This window comes from Myxocyprinus asiaticus, chromosome 28 (assembly GCF_019703515.2).
Source record: "Myxocyprinus asiaticus isolate MX2 ecotype Aquarium Trade chromosome 28, UBuf_Myxa_2, whole genome shotgun sequence".
In the NCBI taxonomy this organism is placed as follows: Eukaryota; Metazoa; Chordata; class Actinopteri; order Cypriniformes; family Catostomidae; genus Myxocyprinus; species Myxocyprinus asiaticus.
Genome location: NC_059371.1, coordinates 26000001 through 26020727, shown reverse-complemented (window position 1 = coordinate 26020727; position 20727 = coordinate 26000001). Strand labels below are relative to the sequence as shown.

Below are 20727 nucleotides of genomic sequence, written 5' to 3'. Positions count from 1 at the left end.
GTCCTAACCACGCCCTTCAAAGCACAGGTGGTTCACCTTCAGGCCTTCTTCCCTCCTCCATTTAATTCGGATGAGGAACATTCATTGCATTTGTTGTGCCCTGTGCGGGCACTACATGCATACGTTGAGCGTACTTGCCAGTTCAGACTGTCTGATCAGCTCTTTATATGCTATGGACGCACAAAAGGAATGTCCATCTCCAAGCAAAGGCTCTCTCACTGGATTGTCGATGCAATTACCCTGGCTTATGAATCGCAGTGTCAGACTTGCCCAATTGGTGTTAAGGCATGGCCTCCTCATGGGCATGGACGAATGGTGTGTCCTTACAAGACATATGTTTTGCAGCAGGATGGTCCTCTCAAAACATATTCGCAAGGTTTTACAACCTAGATGTAATGTCTCTTTCTTCACAAGTCCTCTCTGTTTAGAGCACTTGCTATTCATTGGCCAAATATATACTTATGCCCTTCCCTTTAAGTATGGGCTCCCCATCGTTTGCACAACCGTCTGCATTCTGGCCGTTATACAGTGCATCTGGAAAGTATTCACAGTGCTTCACTTTTTCCACATTTTGTTATGTTACAGCCTTATTCCAAAATGGATTAAATTCATTATTTTCCTCAAAATTCTACAAACAATACCCCATAATGACAACGTGAAAGAATTTGTTTGAAATCTTTGCAAATTTATTAAAAATAAAAAACGAAAAAAAAAAAATCACATGTATTCACAGCCTTTGCTCAATACTTTGTTGAAGCACCTTTGGCACCAATTACAGCCTCAAGTCTTTTTGAGTATGATGCTACAAGCTTGGCACACCTATTTTTGGGCAGTTTCTCCCATTCTTCTTTGCAGAACCTCTCAAGCTCCATCAGGTTGGATGGGGAGCATCGGTGCACATCCATTTTCAGATCTCTCCAGAGATGTTCAATCGGGTTCAAGTCTGGGCTCTGGCTGGGCCACTCAAGGACATTCACAGAGTTGTCCCGTAGCCACTCCTTTGTTATCTTGGCTGTGTGCTTAGGGTCGTTGTCTTGTTGGAAGATGAACCATCGCCCCAGTCTGAGGTCCAGAGCGCTCTGGAGCAGGTTTTCATCAAGGATGTCTCTGTACATTGCTGCATTCATCTTTCCCTCGATCCTGACTAGTCTCCCAGTTCCTGCCGCTGAAAAACATCCCACAGCATGATGCTGCCACCACCATGCTTCACTGTAGGGATGGTATTGGCCAGGTGATGAGCGGTGCCTGGTTTCCTCCAGACACGACGCTTGCCATTCAGGCCAAAGAATTCAATCTTTGTTTCTCATGGTCTGAGAGTCCTTCAGGTGCCTTTTACTGAGGAGTGGCTTCCTTCTGGCCACTCTACCATACAGGCCTGATTGGTGGAGTGCTGCAGAGATGGTTGTTCTTCTGGAAGGTTCCCCTCTCTCCATAAGAAATGCTGGAGCTCTGTCAGAGTGACCATCGGGTTCTTGGTCACCTCCCTGTCTAAGGCCCTTCTCCCCCGATCGCTCAGTTTGGCCGGGCGGCCAGCTCTAGGAAGAGTCCTGGTGGTTCCAAACTTCTTCCATTCATGGATGATGGAGGACACTGTGCTCACTGGGACCTTCAATGCTGCAGAAATTTTTCTGTACCCTTCCCGAGATCTGTGCCTCGATTCAATCCTGTCTCGGAGGTCTACAGACAATTCCTTGGACTTCATGGCTTGGTTTGTGCTCTGACATGCACTGTTAACTGTGGGACCTTATATAGACAGGTGTGTGCCTTTCCAAATCATGTCCAATCATCTGAATTTACCACAGGTGGACTCCAATGAAGTAGTAGAAACATCTCAAGGATGATCAGTGGAAACAGGATGCACCTGAGCTCAATTTTGAGTGTCATGGCAAAGGCTGTGAATACTTATGTACATGTGATTTTTTTTTTTTCGTTATTTATTTTTAATAAATTTTCAAAGATTTCAAACAAACTTCTTTCACGTTGTCATTATGGGGTATTGTTTGTAGAATTTTGAGGAAAATAATGAATTTAATCCATTTTGGAATAAGGCTGTAACATAACAAAATGTGGAAAAAGTGAAGCGCTGTGAATACTTTCCGGACGCACTGTAATTTACCATGAAGTCACAAGTACTTTCATTATAAATAAACTCCCTTCCCGACTGGGTTCATAAGGAGTTAATTCATACTATATGACAATAGTTCATATGTTTGTTATGAGTGCTCCCCTCCTGGCCAACACGAGGATCACTCACTGCGGCATACTCATGTCGGTCTTTCCCAAAAGAATGCGCCACCATGTTTCCTCTCTGGGAAGTTATGTTGTGTAGTGCGGCGTGATGGGATTCTGTTCCCCATATGCGTAGCTACGCAATGTCAAGTGTACTGAGTCGTAAGGAAACGTCTGGGTTACGTCCGTAACCTCGGTTCCCTAAGACGAAGGGAACGAGACATTGCGAATGGTAGCCACACTACAAGACTCAGAGTTCTTGAGGCACGAGCGATGCGATCCTTGTTCTCAGTCAGAAATTCTGAGGAAATGGTGTCTGTGCACCTGTTTTTATGGCAGACAGTTTCCCGCCAAAACAGGCGGGGCTCAAATACCATAGCCAATATTAGAATATTGGCGTTATTGTAGAGAGGTTTCAACTAGGTCGTGTAAGAAGGCACTCCCCATATGCGTATCTACGCAATGTCTCGTTCCCTTCATCTCAGGTAACCGAGGTTACATACGTAACCGAAACATTTTGCTACACTTGCTTGCCGGTGTTATGGATCAACTGGGGATCATGTTAACTGGGGATGTGCGTGTGCACGTGAATAATTGTACTTACATTTTCTGCAGATTCGTTCAATGTGAATTGTCAAGGAGCAAAGAAAAAATGTTTTGCACATGATAAAAAATGTTGGTATCATTATTAAACCGAGTTTTTTCATCGATGTCTGTTCTAATGAATCTGACACAATTAAAGAGTGATTTTAACCATTTCACAGGGTAACATGGTTGCCCATGTTAACGTGAGATATTGGTTTGAATGGGAACTGAAGATTACATTTGTCAGAGCAGTAAATTGCAAGTGGAATGATTTGCAACACTATAGCATCATAGGCTGATATGTGTCAGCATACTTTCAATTGCTTTTATTTCTTTATAATGAATAATGGCTTGAACTAATAGTTCACATATTTGTAAGTGGTAAGTCATACTGACTAAACATAGTGACACAAGTTCAAATCCTGATTAATCAGTCTAAGATTTAAACTTAGCTGCAGATTATAGGCTAATGTATTTTAACAGGTCTACTAAAAACAATATTGTAAATCACATACACAGACACAATTTATTATATTGTTTTAAATAGATTAATCAAAATTGAAACTGAATCTAACAGCCAGTAATTACAGTATACTCTACTGAATTTTCTGAGAATTTTTCTAGTTGAATTAGTGAAAAAAAAAAAAAAGAAAACGTGAACTACATTTTCTAAAGTTTATAGACTTTTTAAAATTGTCAAACAATTTTAGATTTAAGATTGAAAATCTTAAGATTTTGCCTAACAAACAAAATCATTGTTTCTGAAGAACATTCTCATGCTTTCTTAGAGTATTATTCTCACTCATTGGTCAATTTGGCCCTTATACTTGCTCTCCACCAAAAATATTGCACTGTTTTGAAAGATCATCTTTTGGCAGTGTCATGGGTAGTCAAACATACAACACTGTCATGCACAGAACCTTTGAAAAGTAAAAGATACTTTTTTTAACAATTTAAATAAAAATACAGGTATTCACAGGGGATTGAACCCAGGTCTGTATGCAAGGTTAGCAAACACAATACCCCTCAACCAACAGACCTTCTATTTAAATAATAACAATTGTTTTAACAACTTTATCAAGCTATTGTTTAAATTGATTTAAAAGTATAGGCTTATTGTTGACATATAAGCCTATGATGCTTTAGTGTTGCAAATAAAAGACTTCCACATGTGATTTACTATGACAAATGTAATAGCCAGTTCCCATTCAAACCAATGTCCCACATTAACATGGGCAACCATGTTACCCTGTGAAACCATGTTAAAATCGCTCTTAAACTCAAATTCATTGGAACAGACATCGCTCAAACAAAGCGGGTTAATAATGATACCAACATTTTTTAATGATGTGTAAAACACCTTTTTTTTGGCTCCTTCGCAATTCACATTGATGTGAATGAAATGTAAGAAATTATTCACGTGCACTCGAACATCCCCAGTTAACACAATCCCCAGTTGATCCATAACACCGGCACTCTCTCGTGTTGAGATGTAAGAGTATGGAGATGGAATCGTTGCATATTAACATACAAATGGAAAGAGATTCACAAATAGAAAGTTTGTTCACAAATAAATTGAATCAGATCCACAAATAAATGTAAGGAGTTTCACAAAAATAAATTGAATTCACAAATAAATAAAATGAGATTTGCAAATAAAAAAATTATTTACAAATATATTTTTTAACTCACAAACACAACTCTGTCCAGGATTCATTTGTGAATCGTGCGCATTTATTTGTGGTTTGTTTCCTGTGCATTTGCGGATCGCTACACGCATTAGTCTATTTTGAAACAAATCTAATGTCAAGATGTGCACACAAATCTACAAATAGCTGGACTCCACTCATCGTCTGCTCAAGCCAGTCAGATAACAGCCACATTACTCGGACCAATCGTAGCATGTTCTATCTTCAATCAATCACACTTCGTTTTACTATCAGGGCAGGACAAGTGTCACAGTGCTCTCATGAGCATGGAATCAAGCACATACAGATAAGTTCCAAGGTCGCAAACTTTTAAAGAAACGGGGATCATCAGAGGAATACTGTGACTTAAGGTTCGTATAATTTTCTCTTGGTTATAAACGTGTGTAGTATCTTGTTAAATGTCCACAGCTGAAAATTGCCCATTTGTAGAGTGTCCTGATCATTAGCTTAATAGCTAACCTGGCTGACTGTATGAGTCTGCTAATTTAATTTTAACCAAGTTTCTTGACTGAAATGTCATCAAAACCTTTACTCTTTATGTTACATGGCAGATTCAAACAGACACACTACTAGACAATACAAAATATCAGTAGTACAGATATAAAACATAAATCATATTAGATGATCTTAGGAGCACAAACCATAAATGAATGCCCTATATTACACAGTGTACAAAATCTGCTATGGCATTAATTTGGTTTCACATTGTTATTTAAAAAAAAAAAAAAAAAAAAAAAATTAAGTAATATTTCAAAGGATTTATATTTTTAGTACTTAGTGTTATGGCAGACCAGTCCAATGTTACTCACAATAAATAATTATGTTAACCCTGTAAAACAACGCGTTTCACTTATTTACTCAGGAAGAATATGGGCTGTGAGATATAGGAGGACAATAATAATAATAATAATAATAATAATAATAATAATAATAAAAGAGTTACGAGGATACTGGAGAACTGGTGCTCTCTGCTCCACATCACAAAATATGGAAACAGTTGTGGGACTTTTGTGCTACTGGTGGTAAGACACCTCAAAGCTCCATGGCCCAGTCTTGTTTGTGTAACATGTTTGTTTCTATACAGTAATGGACTTGTTATTAATGCTTAACTGTTATTTTTTCCAATAATTTGTGCAGAACGCTCTTTCCCTGACTAGAAGTATCCGTCCCAGACAACTGATACAACACCATGACGTGGCAATGAGGATGTTCATGTACAACAAAATCAAACAAAATGCCAGCACTTCAGTTGTAAAGTGTTTGTGTGTGTAAATACATGTACTCACATTTATTGTCTTTTGTAGTTACATGCATGACAACCTGTAATTTGTAACCAAAAACTCAAACATTTTAGCCAACAGACTTGCTTTAAAGTGTTAAAAACAGACACTCTTTAAAACCTATTTACCTCAAAATGCTTTGATAGAACTCAATAAAAGATTTGTCAACTAAATGACAAAAAAAATTTTGTGAAATGAGATGAGTCATCATTTATACTCATATTCATGTTGTTCCAAACCCAAAGGACTGACTTTCTTCTGTGGGAGGAATTCAAAAGGAGATGTCATGAATTATGATAGGGACTGACAGCTTCGCTTTCATTTCAGCCTCATTAGCGGTCTACATTTTATAATGTATTCTCATATTCCACATAAGAAGCTAAATAGTCCAGGTTTTTAAAAAAAATGAGATGAGAGAACTTTCATTGCTAAGTCAACCCAAAGACAATGTTATGGTTTATTAAAATTTTGTATTGCACTTTCATTTCAAGACATAACATTGTAACAAAAGAAATCTGAAATAACAGAAAAATAAACAATCTCATATTACACATTTTAAAAGGTGTCCTGTACAGGAGCTGGAACCAATGAGTTTTGGGGCAGGTGAGCCAAGTGCTCAAAGTTGATGGGGAGTACACAGGGGAAACATCAGAAAAAGATGGCAATAACTAATGAGTCAATCATCACTGTCAGAACATGAAGCTGTATTTTAGAAAGGGACCCCGTAATAGTACCTCCTACAACATTCGCACAAAAGTGCCTAAATGCAACATTCTAATAAATATTACCTTACAACTGCTTTTATTAAATACATTAACATAATGTGAAACCAAATTAATGCCATAGCAGATTTTGTACACTGTAATATAGGGTAATAAATGTATGGTTTGTGGTCCTAAGATCATCTAATATGATTCATGTTTTATAAAGACACTATCTGTACTACTGATCTTTTGTAGTGTCTAGTCATGTGTCTGTTTGAATCTGCCATGTAACATTAAGAGTAAAAGTTTTGACGAAACATTTCAGTCAAGCTAAAATTAAATTAGCAGACTCATACAGTCAGCCAGGTTAGTTATTAAGCTAATGATCAGGACACTCTACAAATGGGCAATTTTCAGCTGTGGACATTTAACAAGACACTACACGTTTATAACCAATAGAAAATGATACGAACCTTAAGTCACAGTATTCCTCTGATGACATCCATTTCTTTAAAAGTTTGCGGCCTTGGAGCTTGTCTGTATGTAATTGATTCCATGTTCATGAGAGCGCTGTGACACTGGTCCTGCCCTGATAGTAAAACAAAGCATGACTGGTTGAAGACAGAACATGCTACGATTGGTTCGAGTAATGTGGCCGTTATCTGATTGGCTTGAGTAGACGATGGGTGGAGTCCAACTATTTGTAGATTTGTGTGCACATCTTGACGTTAGATTTGTTTCAAAAATCGACAAATGCGTGTAGCGATCCGCAAATGCACAGGAAGCGATCCACAAATAAATGTGTGTGATTCACAATGAATGCTGGACAGAGTTGTGTTTGTGAGTTAAAAATATATATTTGTCAATAATTTTTTTTTATTTGCAAATCTCATTTTATTTATTTGTGAATTCACTTTATTTTTGTGAAACTCCTTACATTTATTTGTGGATCTAATTAAATTTATTTGTGAACCAACATTTTATTTGTAAATCTCTTTCCATTTGTTTGCTAATATGAAACAAAAATAACCCCATATAAGACCATACATTGTGCAAGAGAGCTCACGGTTTTGTTCATCGTTTGATAATACTTTGGGATGCATATGGACTGCATGAGTGGAGTTTGACCACGTTTTGGTGCACATGCAAGGACTGGGTATGTAAATTTAGTATTAATAATGTCTTATTTAATTATTTATAGCCCAGAGTGTTTTCCAGTTTAGTGAATTAGTGTAATATGTGAAGACATGTGTAATGAGAATTCTATTGTTGTAAACTGCAATACATGTCCTTAAAGCCTGGTTAAAAATAAGTAAAATCCTGTTTAAATTAAATATCTATTTTTGTATCCTGTGTTGTTTCTTTCCAATCATCGGCTGCATATAGACAGGTTTGGTCTACACTTGTGAGGGCAAAATGTCCTCATCAGTAAAAAAATAAAAAAAAGCTCTTAAATGGGTGAAATGATCTTTATTGTGCACATGTTTGTGTGATGGTTAGGTTTAGGTTAAGGGGTAGAGTTTGTAAATAGAAAATATAATTATCCTGATATGAAATCAATTGAAGTCAATGAGAGATCACTAATATAATCAAACAAACCTGTATGTATGTGTGTGTGTGTGTGTGTGTGTTTGTGTGTACATGCATGTGTTTTCTGGATTGTAGATGTTTTATAGTCTCTGCCCTTCATTTTTGTGTAGTTGTGTTCTGCATTGTGTCTGATTTATTGATTTTTATATTTGACAAATGAATAAAAAAAATCTCTGTATTTTAGTATTTCCCAGTCATTTCCCGTGGCTGGAAAATTTTGACCCGACACATCAAAAGTGTTGCTTTTTTTACAAGTACTTAGACTTATCGAATCAAGTCCAGATTTTTGTATGTGTTTAGATAGCTAGTGGAGGAAAAGTCACCAAGTCAAGCTCAGTGGTAAAATACGCTGGCTACCACCCCTGGAGTTCGCTAGTTTGCTAGTTTGAATCCCAGGGCGTGCTGAGTGATTCCAGCCAGGTCTCCTAAGCAACCAAATTGGCCCGGTTGCTAGGGAGGGTAGAGTCACATGGGGTAACCTCCTCGTGGTCGCTATAATGTGGTTTGTTCTTGGTGGGGCGCATGGTGAATTGAGCGTGGTTGCCGCGGTGGATGGCGTGAAGCCTCCACACGCGCTATGTCTCCGTGGCAATGCGCTCAACAAGCCATGTGATAAGATGCGTGGGTTGACTGTCTCAGACGCGGAGGCAACTGGGATCCGTCCTCCGCCACCCGGACTGAGGCAAATCACTATGCGACCACGAGGACTTAGAGCGCATTGGGAACTGGGCATTCCAAATTGGGAGAAAAAGGGGAAAAATCCCCCCCCCAAAAAAAAAGAAAAAAAGAAACAAAATCAAAATGGCCAAAAAATGGAATGCCACATGAGGGTTAAATTGTTGTGCTCTAACAGGAAAAAAACAAAAAACAAATGTGGTTTCACTTGAGTGACATTCACTGAGGGCCCTCAGCACTGGGCCCATCATGTCTATATTGTCACAGTCTGGCCAGACTGTGCCTCCCCTGACTGTCTGTTTGTCTTGTCTGAGTGTTTTCCTGTTTTGGTTTTCATCTCTCACTCCCTCTTTTGTCTTGCAGGTGCTTCGTGTTACCCAGGCAACAGCTGGTTCTCCAATTAACAATCATCAGCTGCACCTGCTCCCTATCTACCTTTCCCTACTTAAGTCCTGCTTGTGTTCTGTCCTGAGCTACTTTGTTTTGTTTGGTCATGTGATTCTCCAGTTGGTCTGTTTCCTGAGATATCCTGAAGACTTTGGTCGTGGGAGCCCTCTGCCGCCTGCCAGGAGGCGGTGGCCGTTCCAACTACAGTGCTTCTGACCATCCGGAGGAGAATGAAGCAGAGTAAGGCGCCTGACCCCCAGTCGCTGCCAGCATCCAGAGCCATGGAGGCCGTTCCCCTGCCACTGTCAGCACTCACGGCCATGGAGGCCGTTCCCCAGTCACTGCCAGTACTCCTGACCACGGCGGTCATCGAGCCTCTCCAGTTCCCTGTGGTCATCGGGTCTGTCCTTTTCCCTGAGGCTGTCGACTATCCTGTCCAGTCCCTAGCGGCCGCCGACCAGCCCTTTGCTCAGTCCAGTTACCAGCACCCATCTGATATTAGTGTCCAGTCTGATCCCTGCCCAGCAGCTGCTCCCCAGTCTGTCCAGCCTCTGGTGTTCAGTCTGCCCAGTCCCCAGCATCTGGCGCTTAGTCTTTCCATGCTCTTCCTTTCCTGGCCACCCTCCTCTCCACCCTTATTTCCTTCCTCAGGCCTTCTCCCTGGCTTCTGGACCACACCTCCTACCTGAACCCTCCTCCCTGGCCACCGGACCCATTCCCCACCTTGAAGACTCCTCCCAGGCTGCCGAACCCCATGTTTATTGTCATGTTTATTGTGGTGACAGGATCCTGACACCCTTGTTCTGTGTCTGTATTGAGCACATGGCATGGGGTACTCTGACCATGTGTTCTACCTGTCCTTGATTTTTGTCTCTGTGTGAGCGCAATGCTTTGGGTGGTGGTTTCCCTGCCATGCACTCTTTGGTCGGTTGTGTTTCCTGTTCGGAGCATGGTGTCTGGATCCTGACTCCTCTGTCTGGTTTGGTTTCGGTTCTAGTGTCAGGATCTGGACACATGTTCAATGTCTTGTTTTTCTTCCCTCCCTGGTCAGTTCCTCATGTGGTGTTTTGTTGTGGACTCCAGGAGGTGTCCATCAGGGGAGGGGTACTGTCACAGTCTGGCCAGACTGTGCCTCCCCTGACTGTCTGTTTGTCTTGTCTGAGTGTCTTCCTATGTTTTCGTCTCTCACTCCTTATGTCTTGCAGGTGCCACGTGGAAAAACAGCTCTGTTACCCAGGTAACAACTCGTTCTCCAATTAACAATCAGTGGTGGCACCTGCTCCCTATCTACCTTTCCCTACTTAAGTTCTGCTTGTTTTCAGTTTTGGTTGGTTGTGTGATTCTCCAGTTGATCGGTTTCCTGAGATATCCTGAAGACTTCGGTCGTGTTCTTGGTTTTTGAACATTTGTTTTCTAAAATTCTCCATCATGAGACTCTTGTTCTTTTGTTTTAGTTTTGTAATTAAGCCCTTTTTGACATCGCCTCCTGTGTTTGGGTCCTCCCTTGCTCTCTACCCTTGTGACATATTTGGCATAAACAGACTGCGGTAAAGTTAGTTTTACGTTGGACATTCATTGGACATTTCGGTTTCATGACCATTAAACTGTGCATTTCATGTTTTGTGCCCTAACCAACTTAAATATACATAAACAACTGTCCTTTGCATAGCACAAGGCTTAAATTAAAATAATAATAATAAGAATTAGCCTTTATAAATCAATTTAAACATATGATGTTATAACATCAGGCTAATAGCTCAGGAAAAATATCCCATTCATAGCAATAGACTCCTGTTTAGGGTATAAACATTTTATATATTTTACAATAACTTTAGAGTATTACATTCAATTAAACTCAGGGACCATTTGATCTAAAGGTGTCAAACCAACTTCATTAAACTCAGAATATTATTCCCTGCATAGCACAAGGCTTATTTTTTATTTTATTTATTTATTTATTTACTTTATTATAATATATAAATATAATTTTTAATCCAAATAAATCAATTAAACATTAAAACATATATATATATATATATATATATATATATATATATAAAAATTTAAAACCACTCCCCATTCTCTTGTGCCTTCTGCAAATCAGTAAACAGTTTGACAACTTTAGGTTAAACGATCTTAAAATTAAGTGGATTTATATTCTGTATTATAAATATTCTGAATTAAAGTACAAAAGAATATTCTCAAAATGAAGCCTTGTGCTATATAAAGAATAATATTCTGAGTATTTTGTAGTTGGTTTGACATCTTGTTGCTGTATTGTATTGTTTGTGCACTGGAAGCTCCTGTCACCAAAATTCCTTGTATGTGTAAGCATATTTGGCAATAAAGCTGATTCTGATTCTGAAACGGTCTTGGAATTTAATTGATTTATATGGATTGAAAAATCTACATAAATCCCAATTCAAAAAAAAAAAATTATTTTTTTTTAAATATTTTTTTTTTTTTAAACAAGCCTTGTGCTATAGGGATATTGTAGAGTTTACTGAAGTTGGTTTGACATCTTTAGCTCAAATGGTCCCTGAGTTTAATTGATTTAGAGTATTACATACATTTAAAGTTATTTTTATTTTTTTTTTCAAATGTATATTCCCCAAACGGAGTCTTGTGCTATGAATGGGATATTTTTCTGAGCATTTCACTATTAGCGTGATGTTATAACGTCATATGGTTACATTGTTTAATTTATAAGGCTAATTATTATTATTTTAATTTAAGCCTTGTGCTATGCAAAGGACGGTTGTTTATGTATATCTAAGTTGGTTAGGGCTCAAAACATGAAATGTGCAGAGAGTTAAATGGTCATGAAACCGAATGTCAAACGTAAAACTAACTTTACCGCAGTCATAACCCGTACGGTATGTGAAGAATGACCCTTCACGCATACAAACGCGCATAACTAATTTAACTGTATTTCTGCGCTTCGTCAATAAAAACAGACCAATAAATGCAAACTGCTTGTTTTTTGTCAGATCACTGTTTGTGTTGAGCAGACACATTCGCTTATCAGCAACAAACCTGCAGCTGTTCTCACTCCGTGGAGGTACCGTTTCAAATCTTAAACATCTCCGATTATGTACTTTACCTTGTGCTATTGTTGTGTGCATGCCTGAGAAGAACCAGAGCAAAGAAGATATGTTAGTTCACGTTCCGGGAGTGGAAACTAGCTCAAATGGCTAATGCACTCCGGCAGGACACACAGGATACAACCGCAAGCCTGGAGTATAAAACATAAAAACAACCATGTCTTGTGGTGAGAGTATTTAATGTCGATGCCACTAGACGTCTTTGTTTCGTAGCACTATAAAGCAGGCATATTTTAGACTTTATTTGCCTGTTTAAGCTTGAATGTCTTCGCTAGCTGAGCTGTCATGATGCGACCTTTGTTGACAGTATAACAAGACAGGAGGCGGGCAGCAAGCAGCGCTTTTGCTGCTTTGACATTTATTATTTGCATCTATATGTTGTATGCATGTTTTGATCAACATTTCTACTGCATGGTCAATCGTTTCAGCTAGCTACTATACGAAAATAACTTAAACATTGTTTTTCATGGCTGTAGCCTTATATAACCCATCAGACAGAGTTGCCACTTGTACAGCCATATAGTTCAAAGTGCTTTAAAATCTTCCTCTGATAGCTCCCAAAACAATCCAGCTATTAAAACAATGGGAATGTAAACAGGGCAATCTACAGTGAGTACACACCCATTGACATAAACCAGTACTAAATACACAATTGCGTTTCTCTCTGCTCAGAATGATTGATTCCTAATGCAAAATGTTGCATTTACTGGTTTTATCATCATTATTCTCTTGTTAATCAATTTACTCTCTTCTTTCTTCCTTAGGATTTGTCTCTTGTTTTCAAAACCTTTTTAGTGAGGTGTGGCATCACCCATTCCAGGTGAAATGTCCTTCAGTTCCACATGAGCTCTACTATGTGGTACATCATGCAGAGTATTCAGAGCAAATACTCACTGTCGGAAAGGCTCATTCGAACCATAGCAGCCATACGCTCCTTCCCTCATGATAACGTGGAAGATCTTATACGCAGGGTAACTTGTGTGACCAAAGCTTTTAATGAAAAACCATTACGTTCTAAATACGTTGGTTGGTTGATTGATCATACGTCTCCCTTTACAGGGGGCAGATGTCAATAGGATGCATGGCACACTGAAGCCTCTACATTGTGCCTGCATGGTGGCCGATGCTGTTTGTGTCGAGCTTTTGCTGGAGAAAGGTGCAGAGGTAAAACAAGCAAGACAGATTCGCAACAAGACGAATTCCTGATATTCTTGCATGTCAGGAAATACATCACTAGTGGCAACAAACTGAATCACAGAAATAGGGCTGATAGAACGCAACAATGCCCACCCGCTTTTTCAGCCATCTTAGTTCAGGAAGTATTTTTCCCATTAATTTTTTCCATAGGGATTTCATAAAATCCTTCATAAAAGAGTTCTAAGCCATATAGCAAACTAAACAGCTCCAGTGTGAATCACAACATTACAATCTTTGATTTGAAGGAAAAAAGTATTTGAAAATCGGCATGAAAGACAAAGGTACAAGACTGGGTTTGGCTTTAAAGGGATAGTTCAACCAAATATGAATGTACTCTCATTATTTACTCCCAGGTGTGTATGACTTTCTTTCTTCACCAGAACACATTTGAAGAAAAATAGAAAAACATCATAGCTCATTAGGTCCTTAAAATACAAGTGAATGGAGATTTCTCTTTTGAAGCTCCAAAAAGAACAGACAGTCAGCATAAACGTCATCCATACGACACCAGCTGTTAAATTAGTGTCTTAAGCGTCACGATCGCTTTTGGTGCGTAAAAGATGAATATTGAAGTACTATTTTTTTTACTCTAAATCATGCTTCCGTTCAGTAGCGGAATGAGCGTGTGATGTAATTGCATTGGCATTTGAAATGCGAGAACTGACGCATGTGCGTCACGGCCAGAAGAGCAGCGCTTTTTACAATTGAGGAGGAGGAACTTGTACAGTAGCTTGGTTGGTTTTGGTTTAGATCTGTATTCATCTGTTTCTTTACTCACAATGGTGCGTTTGTGTGCTTATCTTGGATATCTCAACCGAGTGGAGAACATGAGATGACGTCTGTATCATGGCAACGTGAATACGTCACACGAGAGACCGCTTGGATTCCACCCTCTCGTGAAGCCTAACGGAAGCGATGGTTTATAGTTTAAAAGTATTAAATATTTATCTTTTTTCACACTAAAAGTGATCATATCGCTTTAGAAGACATTATTTAACCGCTGGAGTCGTATCGATGACATTTATGCTGGCTGTCTGTGATTTTTTTTGGAGCTTCAAAAGGGAAATCTCCATTCACTTGCATTTTAAGGACCTTCTGAGCTAAGATATTTTTCTATTTTTCTTCAAATGTGTTCTGTTGAAGAAAGACAGTCATACACACCTGGGATATCATGAGGGTGAGTAAATAATGAGAGAAATAAAAATTTTTGGGTGAACTATCCCTTTAATGAGTGCATAAACTACAATCTCATAAAGCATTGCGATTGATGCATGCTTTGTTGGCCAGGGTTCCCTGATTGGTGGATCTTTCTCTGCTGGATCATGGATAATGTAGTTCTTCACCAGGAATTTGTCTATTAAACATGATTTCTAAACAAATTAAGTTGAATTAATGCAGACTGATGGCTTCAACAGAAGCATATAGATTTAAGGGTTTATAATTTATCATTAAATTAATTCTCCTACGGAACCCGACTATTGCGCTGTATTGTTTTCTCATACGGAAGCCCACAAAGGCCATGCATTATTATTATTATTTTCACTTCCACTGTTCCGTGCTGGTGGAATGACCTTTCCAACACCTCCCGAGCAGCCGATTCTCTTGCAACTTTTAAGAAAAATCTAAAGATGCATCTCTTCTTTCTTTTTCAGTTTTTATTGATTCCATACATAAGTCATACAAACATAACGTAAAATACGGAATCAATTATATACATTAAACCTCTTCCCCCGAACATTTCACCACACCCCCCACCCAACACAAACATGCACTACAGTGGTCACCAACAATTAGAACATAAAAATAAATTAATTAAAAAACATACTTTCAAACAACATTATCTATTCTAGAATAAATCTTATGGACTGATGAAAAGAATGTATATCCCTCCCAGATGGGTTCAAATATCTCCAAATATGTGTAAGACCAAGACTTCTACACATCCTGTGAAGCGTCACTGTTGCTCTAGGGGGCTTGCACACATTTGCTTCACTATGATCAAGGACTGAATCCATCAAAAGATTAAAGTCTCCTCCCAATATTATATCATGAGTGGTGCCAGCTGCTTGCAACATCCCTTCAAGATCTATAAAAAAGCCCTGCTGGTGGAATGACATCAATGTTAGGTGCGTAAATATTAGCCAAAATAAGACTTTGCCCCTGAATTTCTGCTAAAACAGTAATGACTCTTCCTAATTTATCTTTAATTTGTTTGAGACATTTGAATTGTAGATGTTTACTAATCAGTGTAATGACTCCCTTGCTCTTACTTGAGCCAGCACTAAAGAAAACATGTCCACCCCATATCTTCCCAAATTTTTCAGCTTCCTGTGAGGAAAGATGCATTTCTTGAAGAAACGCTATATCATATTTCTTACATTTAAGAAAAGAAATAACCTCCCCAACCCATTCACATTCCACGTGGAGAGAGACAATCCACTCATATTAACATTTGACATTTTGACATATTAGAAAAACTAGATTGTATAACAAAAATAAAAGTATAACGACCACATTCCAACATTAGAGCAACAATCAAATCCCAAACTTCCCCTGAACCAAACAAACAGAAAAAAGAAAAATGTGAGCATTAACCCGGCACAAGACAGTGGCAACCGGCATCCATCCCTCTAAACTCAAACAGTCCATGTACGCCTACGAGAGCCCCCGCAACAAATTTGCCATTGGATTGCTCAAGTCTGGTGCTTCTATATGAATTTTGTGGGACAGAATTACATAACAGAAAATATTCTATAAAACAAACTCCAGCCAATAAGCGGAAAAACACAAAAAACATGTAGATTGCCCGAAGGTGTGTTCCTCCACAAAACAAACTCCAACCACTAGCAGAACCGGCACACACAAAAAATTAATAAATAAATAAAGGGGGCCGTTCAGTTCCTCGGGCAGTCAAACAAATGTTCAGTGAGCCATCGTTACACGAGTGCAACACATGCCCTAATCACTCCAATGTCCTGCAAGAAATATTCTACAAAACAAACTCCAGCCGATAGGAGGCATAAGCACCAAGAACGTGCAGATTCATCCACAACTGTCTCGAGGGAGTGTTATTCCACAAAACAAACTCTAGCCGCTTGGCGGAACCAACACAAAAAGAAATGAAAAAAGCACTCATTTTCCTCGCACAGTCAAGTGTATGTTCATTGAGTCAGGCCCACTAGGCAACAACATGAAAATCACCAAATGGCTTACTCACTCGAATGTCTTTATGAAAGACATCGCTTGCTGTGGGCATGTAAATATTTTGCGGCCATCCTTAGTATCTATTCTCAATTTGGCCGGGAGCATCAGTGCAAATGCGAACTTCCATTGATGTAAGAGTTTCTTGCATTCTTGCATTCCTTGAATCGATTACATTTCTCTCTTGTCGATTCGCAAAGTCTGGGAACAAGAAAATGTTGTGGTCCTTCCAAGAAAGCCTTCCTTTACTCCTCGCCTCGTGTAACACAAGATTTTTATCGGATGATCTCAGAAATTTGGCCAGAATTGACTGGGGCCTGTCTCCCTCAGTGGACCTCCGAGCTGGAACTCTGTAAGCTCTCTCGATTTCCAGCTTATGACCTGTTATGTTGAGCAGACTCAGGAAGAGCTAGTCTAGGAATTTCACCATATCTCGGCCTTCTTCATGCTCAGGAATTCCAACAATTTGGACGTTGTTTCACCTACTACGATTCTCCAAATCTTCCAGTTTTTCCCAGATGCATTCCAAATCCACCTTGGTCGCTAGTGGATTAGCAGCTAATTACCTCTCCAATGACTCCAGATAATCGATCCGTCTCTTGACGTCCGCAACTCTTGTAACCATCTTAGTGAATTTCGTCTCCATGGAAGTGATGGATCGACATATTACAGCAAAATCCTTCAAGTCAGCAATGACCTTCATCAGCATTGCCGACACGTTCATCAATTCACGCTGGATTTCTTTCAGTTCACCGTCCGAATTGAGTCCAGGGCTTCCGGCCTGCCGCTGTGGGCAATCAGCCCGAACACGTAAGTGTCTTTTAATATCTCCAGAGCCTGAGGATTTTGAATTCTTTGACGTATTGTCTTCTCAAAACAATTAAGGATCAGGGTGTATCAAATCTCACCGGTTTGTGACACAAATATAGCAAAGTGCACAGAGCTCACCGTTCACACGTCCAACCCTCGCATGGTGCCCATGAGACCCCTTCTTTCTTCAAAAAAAAAAATCAATCCTTTCACCACTGTCTCTCACTGTTCTCTTTGCTCATACTTTTCTTAGCAAATGTGAAACTTTGTATTGCAGCCCTTTTCATATTATTGCATATTAGGGCTGGGCGGTATGTAAAAAATATTTTAGCGATAATTGCCTTAAATATCCCGATATCTGATTAGATTGTCAACCCCCCTGCCGAGGGTCGGTTAATTTTTTTGCTTTGATTTTGCTTTAAAAATGTAATTCATTTATTGAAACACAACACTAACACTAAATTCAAATTGCACTTTAAACTAAACGGGGAAAAACAAAGCATTAAAATAAAGAAGTGATCAAATAATCTTATTTAACCAAACCAAATCCAAACATTTACTGTCTGTAAATGGCCCCATTTGCCATCACACAAGCATCCATTAACACAGATGGAAAATTACTAATAGCCTACAGATTAAGAACTTAAGACAATTATAAATACAATGATAATCAAACTAAATAAGCCTAATAAATTACCTTGTGTTCCCAAAATAATGCTGCCAAATGTGTGCTCTTATCGAATTTGTGTTTGTATTGCATTTTGATAATACAGTTAATGCTGCCAAAAGAAAAGAAAATAGTACTCAATTTTAGGTTCAAGGTGATCGTGTCTTGTATTACTTTATGATTTATTCACTTTTGTGTTTGTTTCTTTAATGCAAAGATATATATTAGGCTACTGAACCTGCAGAGTTGTGTTCACAATGCGTGCTCTCCACGTGGAAATAAAGTGAACTAAAGAGATGATCAGAGATCATTTGCAATATTCTCATAGAGGACAGTATTCTTGCAAACAGTTTTCAGATGAATGAAGAGTGAAAACTCTTTACATCTGCTTGTTCCACGAGACATGAGACCCGTTCCAGCTCACACTGCACGCCTCTGAACAAACAGCGAATCATGATGGCTTTCCTTTTGTCTGTTCTTATAAATATAATAAAGTGGGGGCCTGGGTAGCTCAGAGATTAAAGACGCTGACTACCACCCCTGGAGTTTCGCGTTCAAATCCAGGGCTTGCTGAGTGACTCCAGCCAGGTCTCCTAAGCAACCAAATTGGCCCGGTTGCTAGGGAGGGTAGAGTCACATGGGGTAACCTCCTCGTGGTTGCTATAATGTGGTTCTCGCTCTCGGTGTGGCGTGTGGTGAATTGTGCGTGGATGCCGCGGAGAATAGCGTGAAGCCTCCACAGAAGCCTGTGTCTCCACAGTAATGCGCTAAACAAGCCACGTGGTAAAATGCGCGGATTGACTGTCTCAGACACGGAGGCAACTGAGATTCGTCCTCCCCCACCCGGATTGAGGCGAGTCACTATGCCACCACGAGGACTTAGTGTGCATTGAGAGTTGGGCATTCCAAATTGGGGAGAAGAAAAAATAAATAATATATATATATATATATATATATATATATATATATATATATATATATATATATATATATATATTAGTGTGTTTCTTCAAGCATGTGTCTTTGTGACTAACAGCATTTCTTGTCATGTGTCACTCCAAAACGTCTTGCAGCAGATCGCCCGCCTGTTGCGGGTAGATGAGCAAAATTACCCGCGCATGAAATACATTTGGACGAGGAGCTTGCAAACTGGATTCAGCCTTGTCGCATTTTGCAGGTGGCGGGTACTAATTTCACACCCTGGTCACTGTTTGATATATTTGGCGACTTCCCAGATCCATGGTTTTGCCATTCACGATATTGTCGATCATGTCTGTTTGGAATCGGCATCGGGATCTTTGTAAGACATTGTCAATATCCGATTACATCGTCCTATTGCCCAGCCCTATTGCATATCATTGGCGCTGTGGGCTTATGTATGTTTGGAAATGATTGTTTATGGTATTTCGTTTGGTGCTTGCCTCTAGTGGTGCAGAAATTACACATTTGCCTCGTAAGTTGTTAATGCTGGCAATTGTCTTGTTCTATCACACAGGTAAATGCCTTGGATGGTTATAACCGCACTGCACTACATTATGCTGCAGAGAAGGAGGAAGGGTGTGTGGAGCTGCTACTGGAATATGGGGCCCTGCCAAATGCACTGGACGGCAACAAGGATACCCCACTGCACTGGGCTGCCTTCAAAGATAACCCTGAGTGCGTACGAGCTCTGCTGGAGAGTGGCGCTTGCCCCAATGTTCACGATTACAACAACGACACGCCCCTTAGTTGGGCAGCCATGAAGGGCAACCTGGAGAGCGTGCGTGTGCTGCTAGAGTACGGTGCTCAAGTGCATGTCACCAACCTAAAGGGCCAGACGCCCATATTCCGGCTGCTGGCACTGCTGGCTCGGGGTCTGGGAACGGAACAGGAGGAAGAGTGTCTGGAGCTGCTTTGCCGTGCCGCAGGGAGGTTCGAGATCCACAGGGCAGATGGCTCCTTGCCACGTGAGCTCAGTAAAGATCCTCAGTTACTGGCTCGACTCACTAGTCTGGTAGCTCAGCCACCTACGTTGCGAGCCTTGGCACGCTGTGCTGTGCGCAGTAGCCTGGGAGTGCAGTACCTCCCTTCTGCCGTGAAACAGCTCCCCCTTCCAGAGTCAGTTAAAGAATATGTGCTCCTCAGAGACTGAGGGCACGGAAGGGGAGGAACTGGGGAAGACCGTCCTTAATGTCAGACGTGGAGGAGGTAGATGTCTTCTGTGTATGTGAACGAGTGATTGTATTCTGTTGTAATCAGACTGCAATCAGAAGTGTGTCTGTCCATATACAGTGAGAGAATAATTGAGAAATTATTTTCTTTGTTACTTTAATGTCATCAAACACTTGGGTGGCACTGCAGTGTGTGATCATGTGATGCAGAGAAGTACCAGTCTGGTTGTTAATATCTCTGGTCAAACTCATAAATGATGTAAAAACCTCTAATTGCAAAAACAAGAAAAAAGAATTTAAAAATATTATTTACCAGTGTATCCTATAGAAACAAAATTAGCATTAACACTTGAACAAAGCACTTAAGTTATAATCCAGATTGTTTTTGTTGTTTTGTTTTTAATGTATGCAGTTGTATTTGATTATTTTTAAAACACAG

The 20727-nt window shown here is 39.7% G+C and overlaps 2 protein-coding genes across 4 annotated transcripts in view; both read left to right on the top strand.

The window, feature by feature from the left end:
• Nucleotides 1–5944, top strand: part of LOC127418713 (la-related protein 4-like) — a 44371-nt gene extending 38427 nt beyond the window's left edge. The window contains exon 17 of the mRNA XM_051659427.1: nt 5661–5944. Coding sequence (XP_051515387.1) covers nt 5661–5795 — 135 coding nt within the window. The 3' untranslated portion in view covers nt 5796–5944. The remainder of the gene's footprint in view (nt 1–5660) is intronic.
• Nucleotides 5945–12026: 6082 nt separating this feature from the next.
• Nucleotides 12027–20727, top strand: part of LOC127418715 (ankyrin repeat and SOCS box protein 8-like) — a 9587-nt gene continuing 886 nt past the window's right edge. The window contains exons 1-4 of one of the 3 annotated variants that reach the window (XM_051659432.1): nt 12027–12220; nt 13028–13234; nt 13323–13427; nt 19634–20727. The exon at nt 19634–20727 is cut by the window's right edge and continues 886 nt beyond it. In XM_051659432.1, coding sequence (XP_051515392.1) covers nt 13106–13234; nt 13323–13427; nt 19634–20269 — 870 coding nt within the window. In that variant the 5' untranslated portion in view covers nt 12027–12220; nt 13028–13105 and the 3' untranslated portion in view covers nt 20270–20727. Of the gene's footprint in view, nt 12221–12283; nt 12431–12451; nt 12873–13027; nt 13235–13322; nt 13428–19633 lie in introns of those variants that run through there. The other 2 variants (XM_051659433.1, XM_051659434.1) reach the window with 2 other exon arrangements.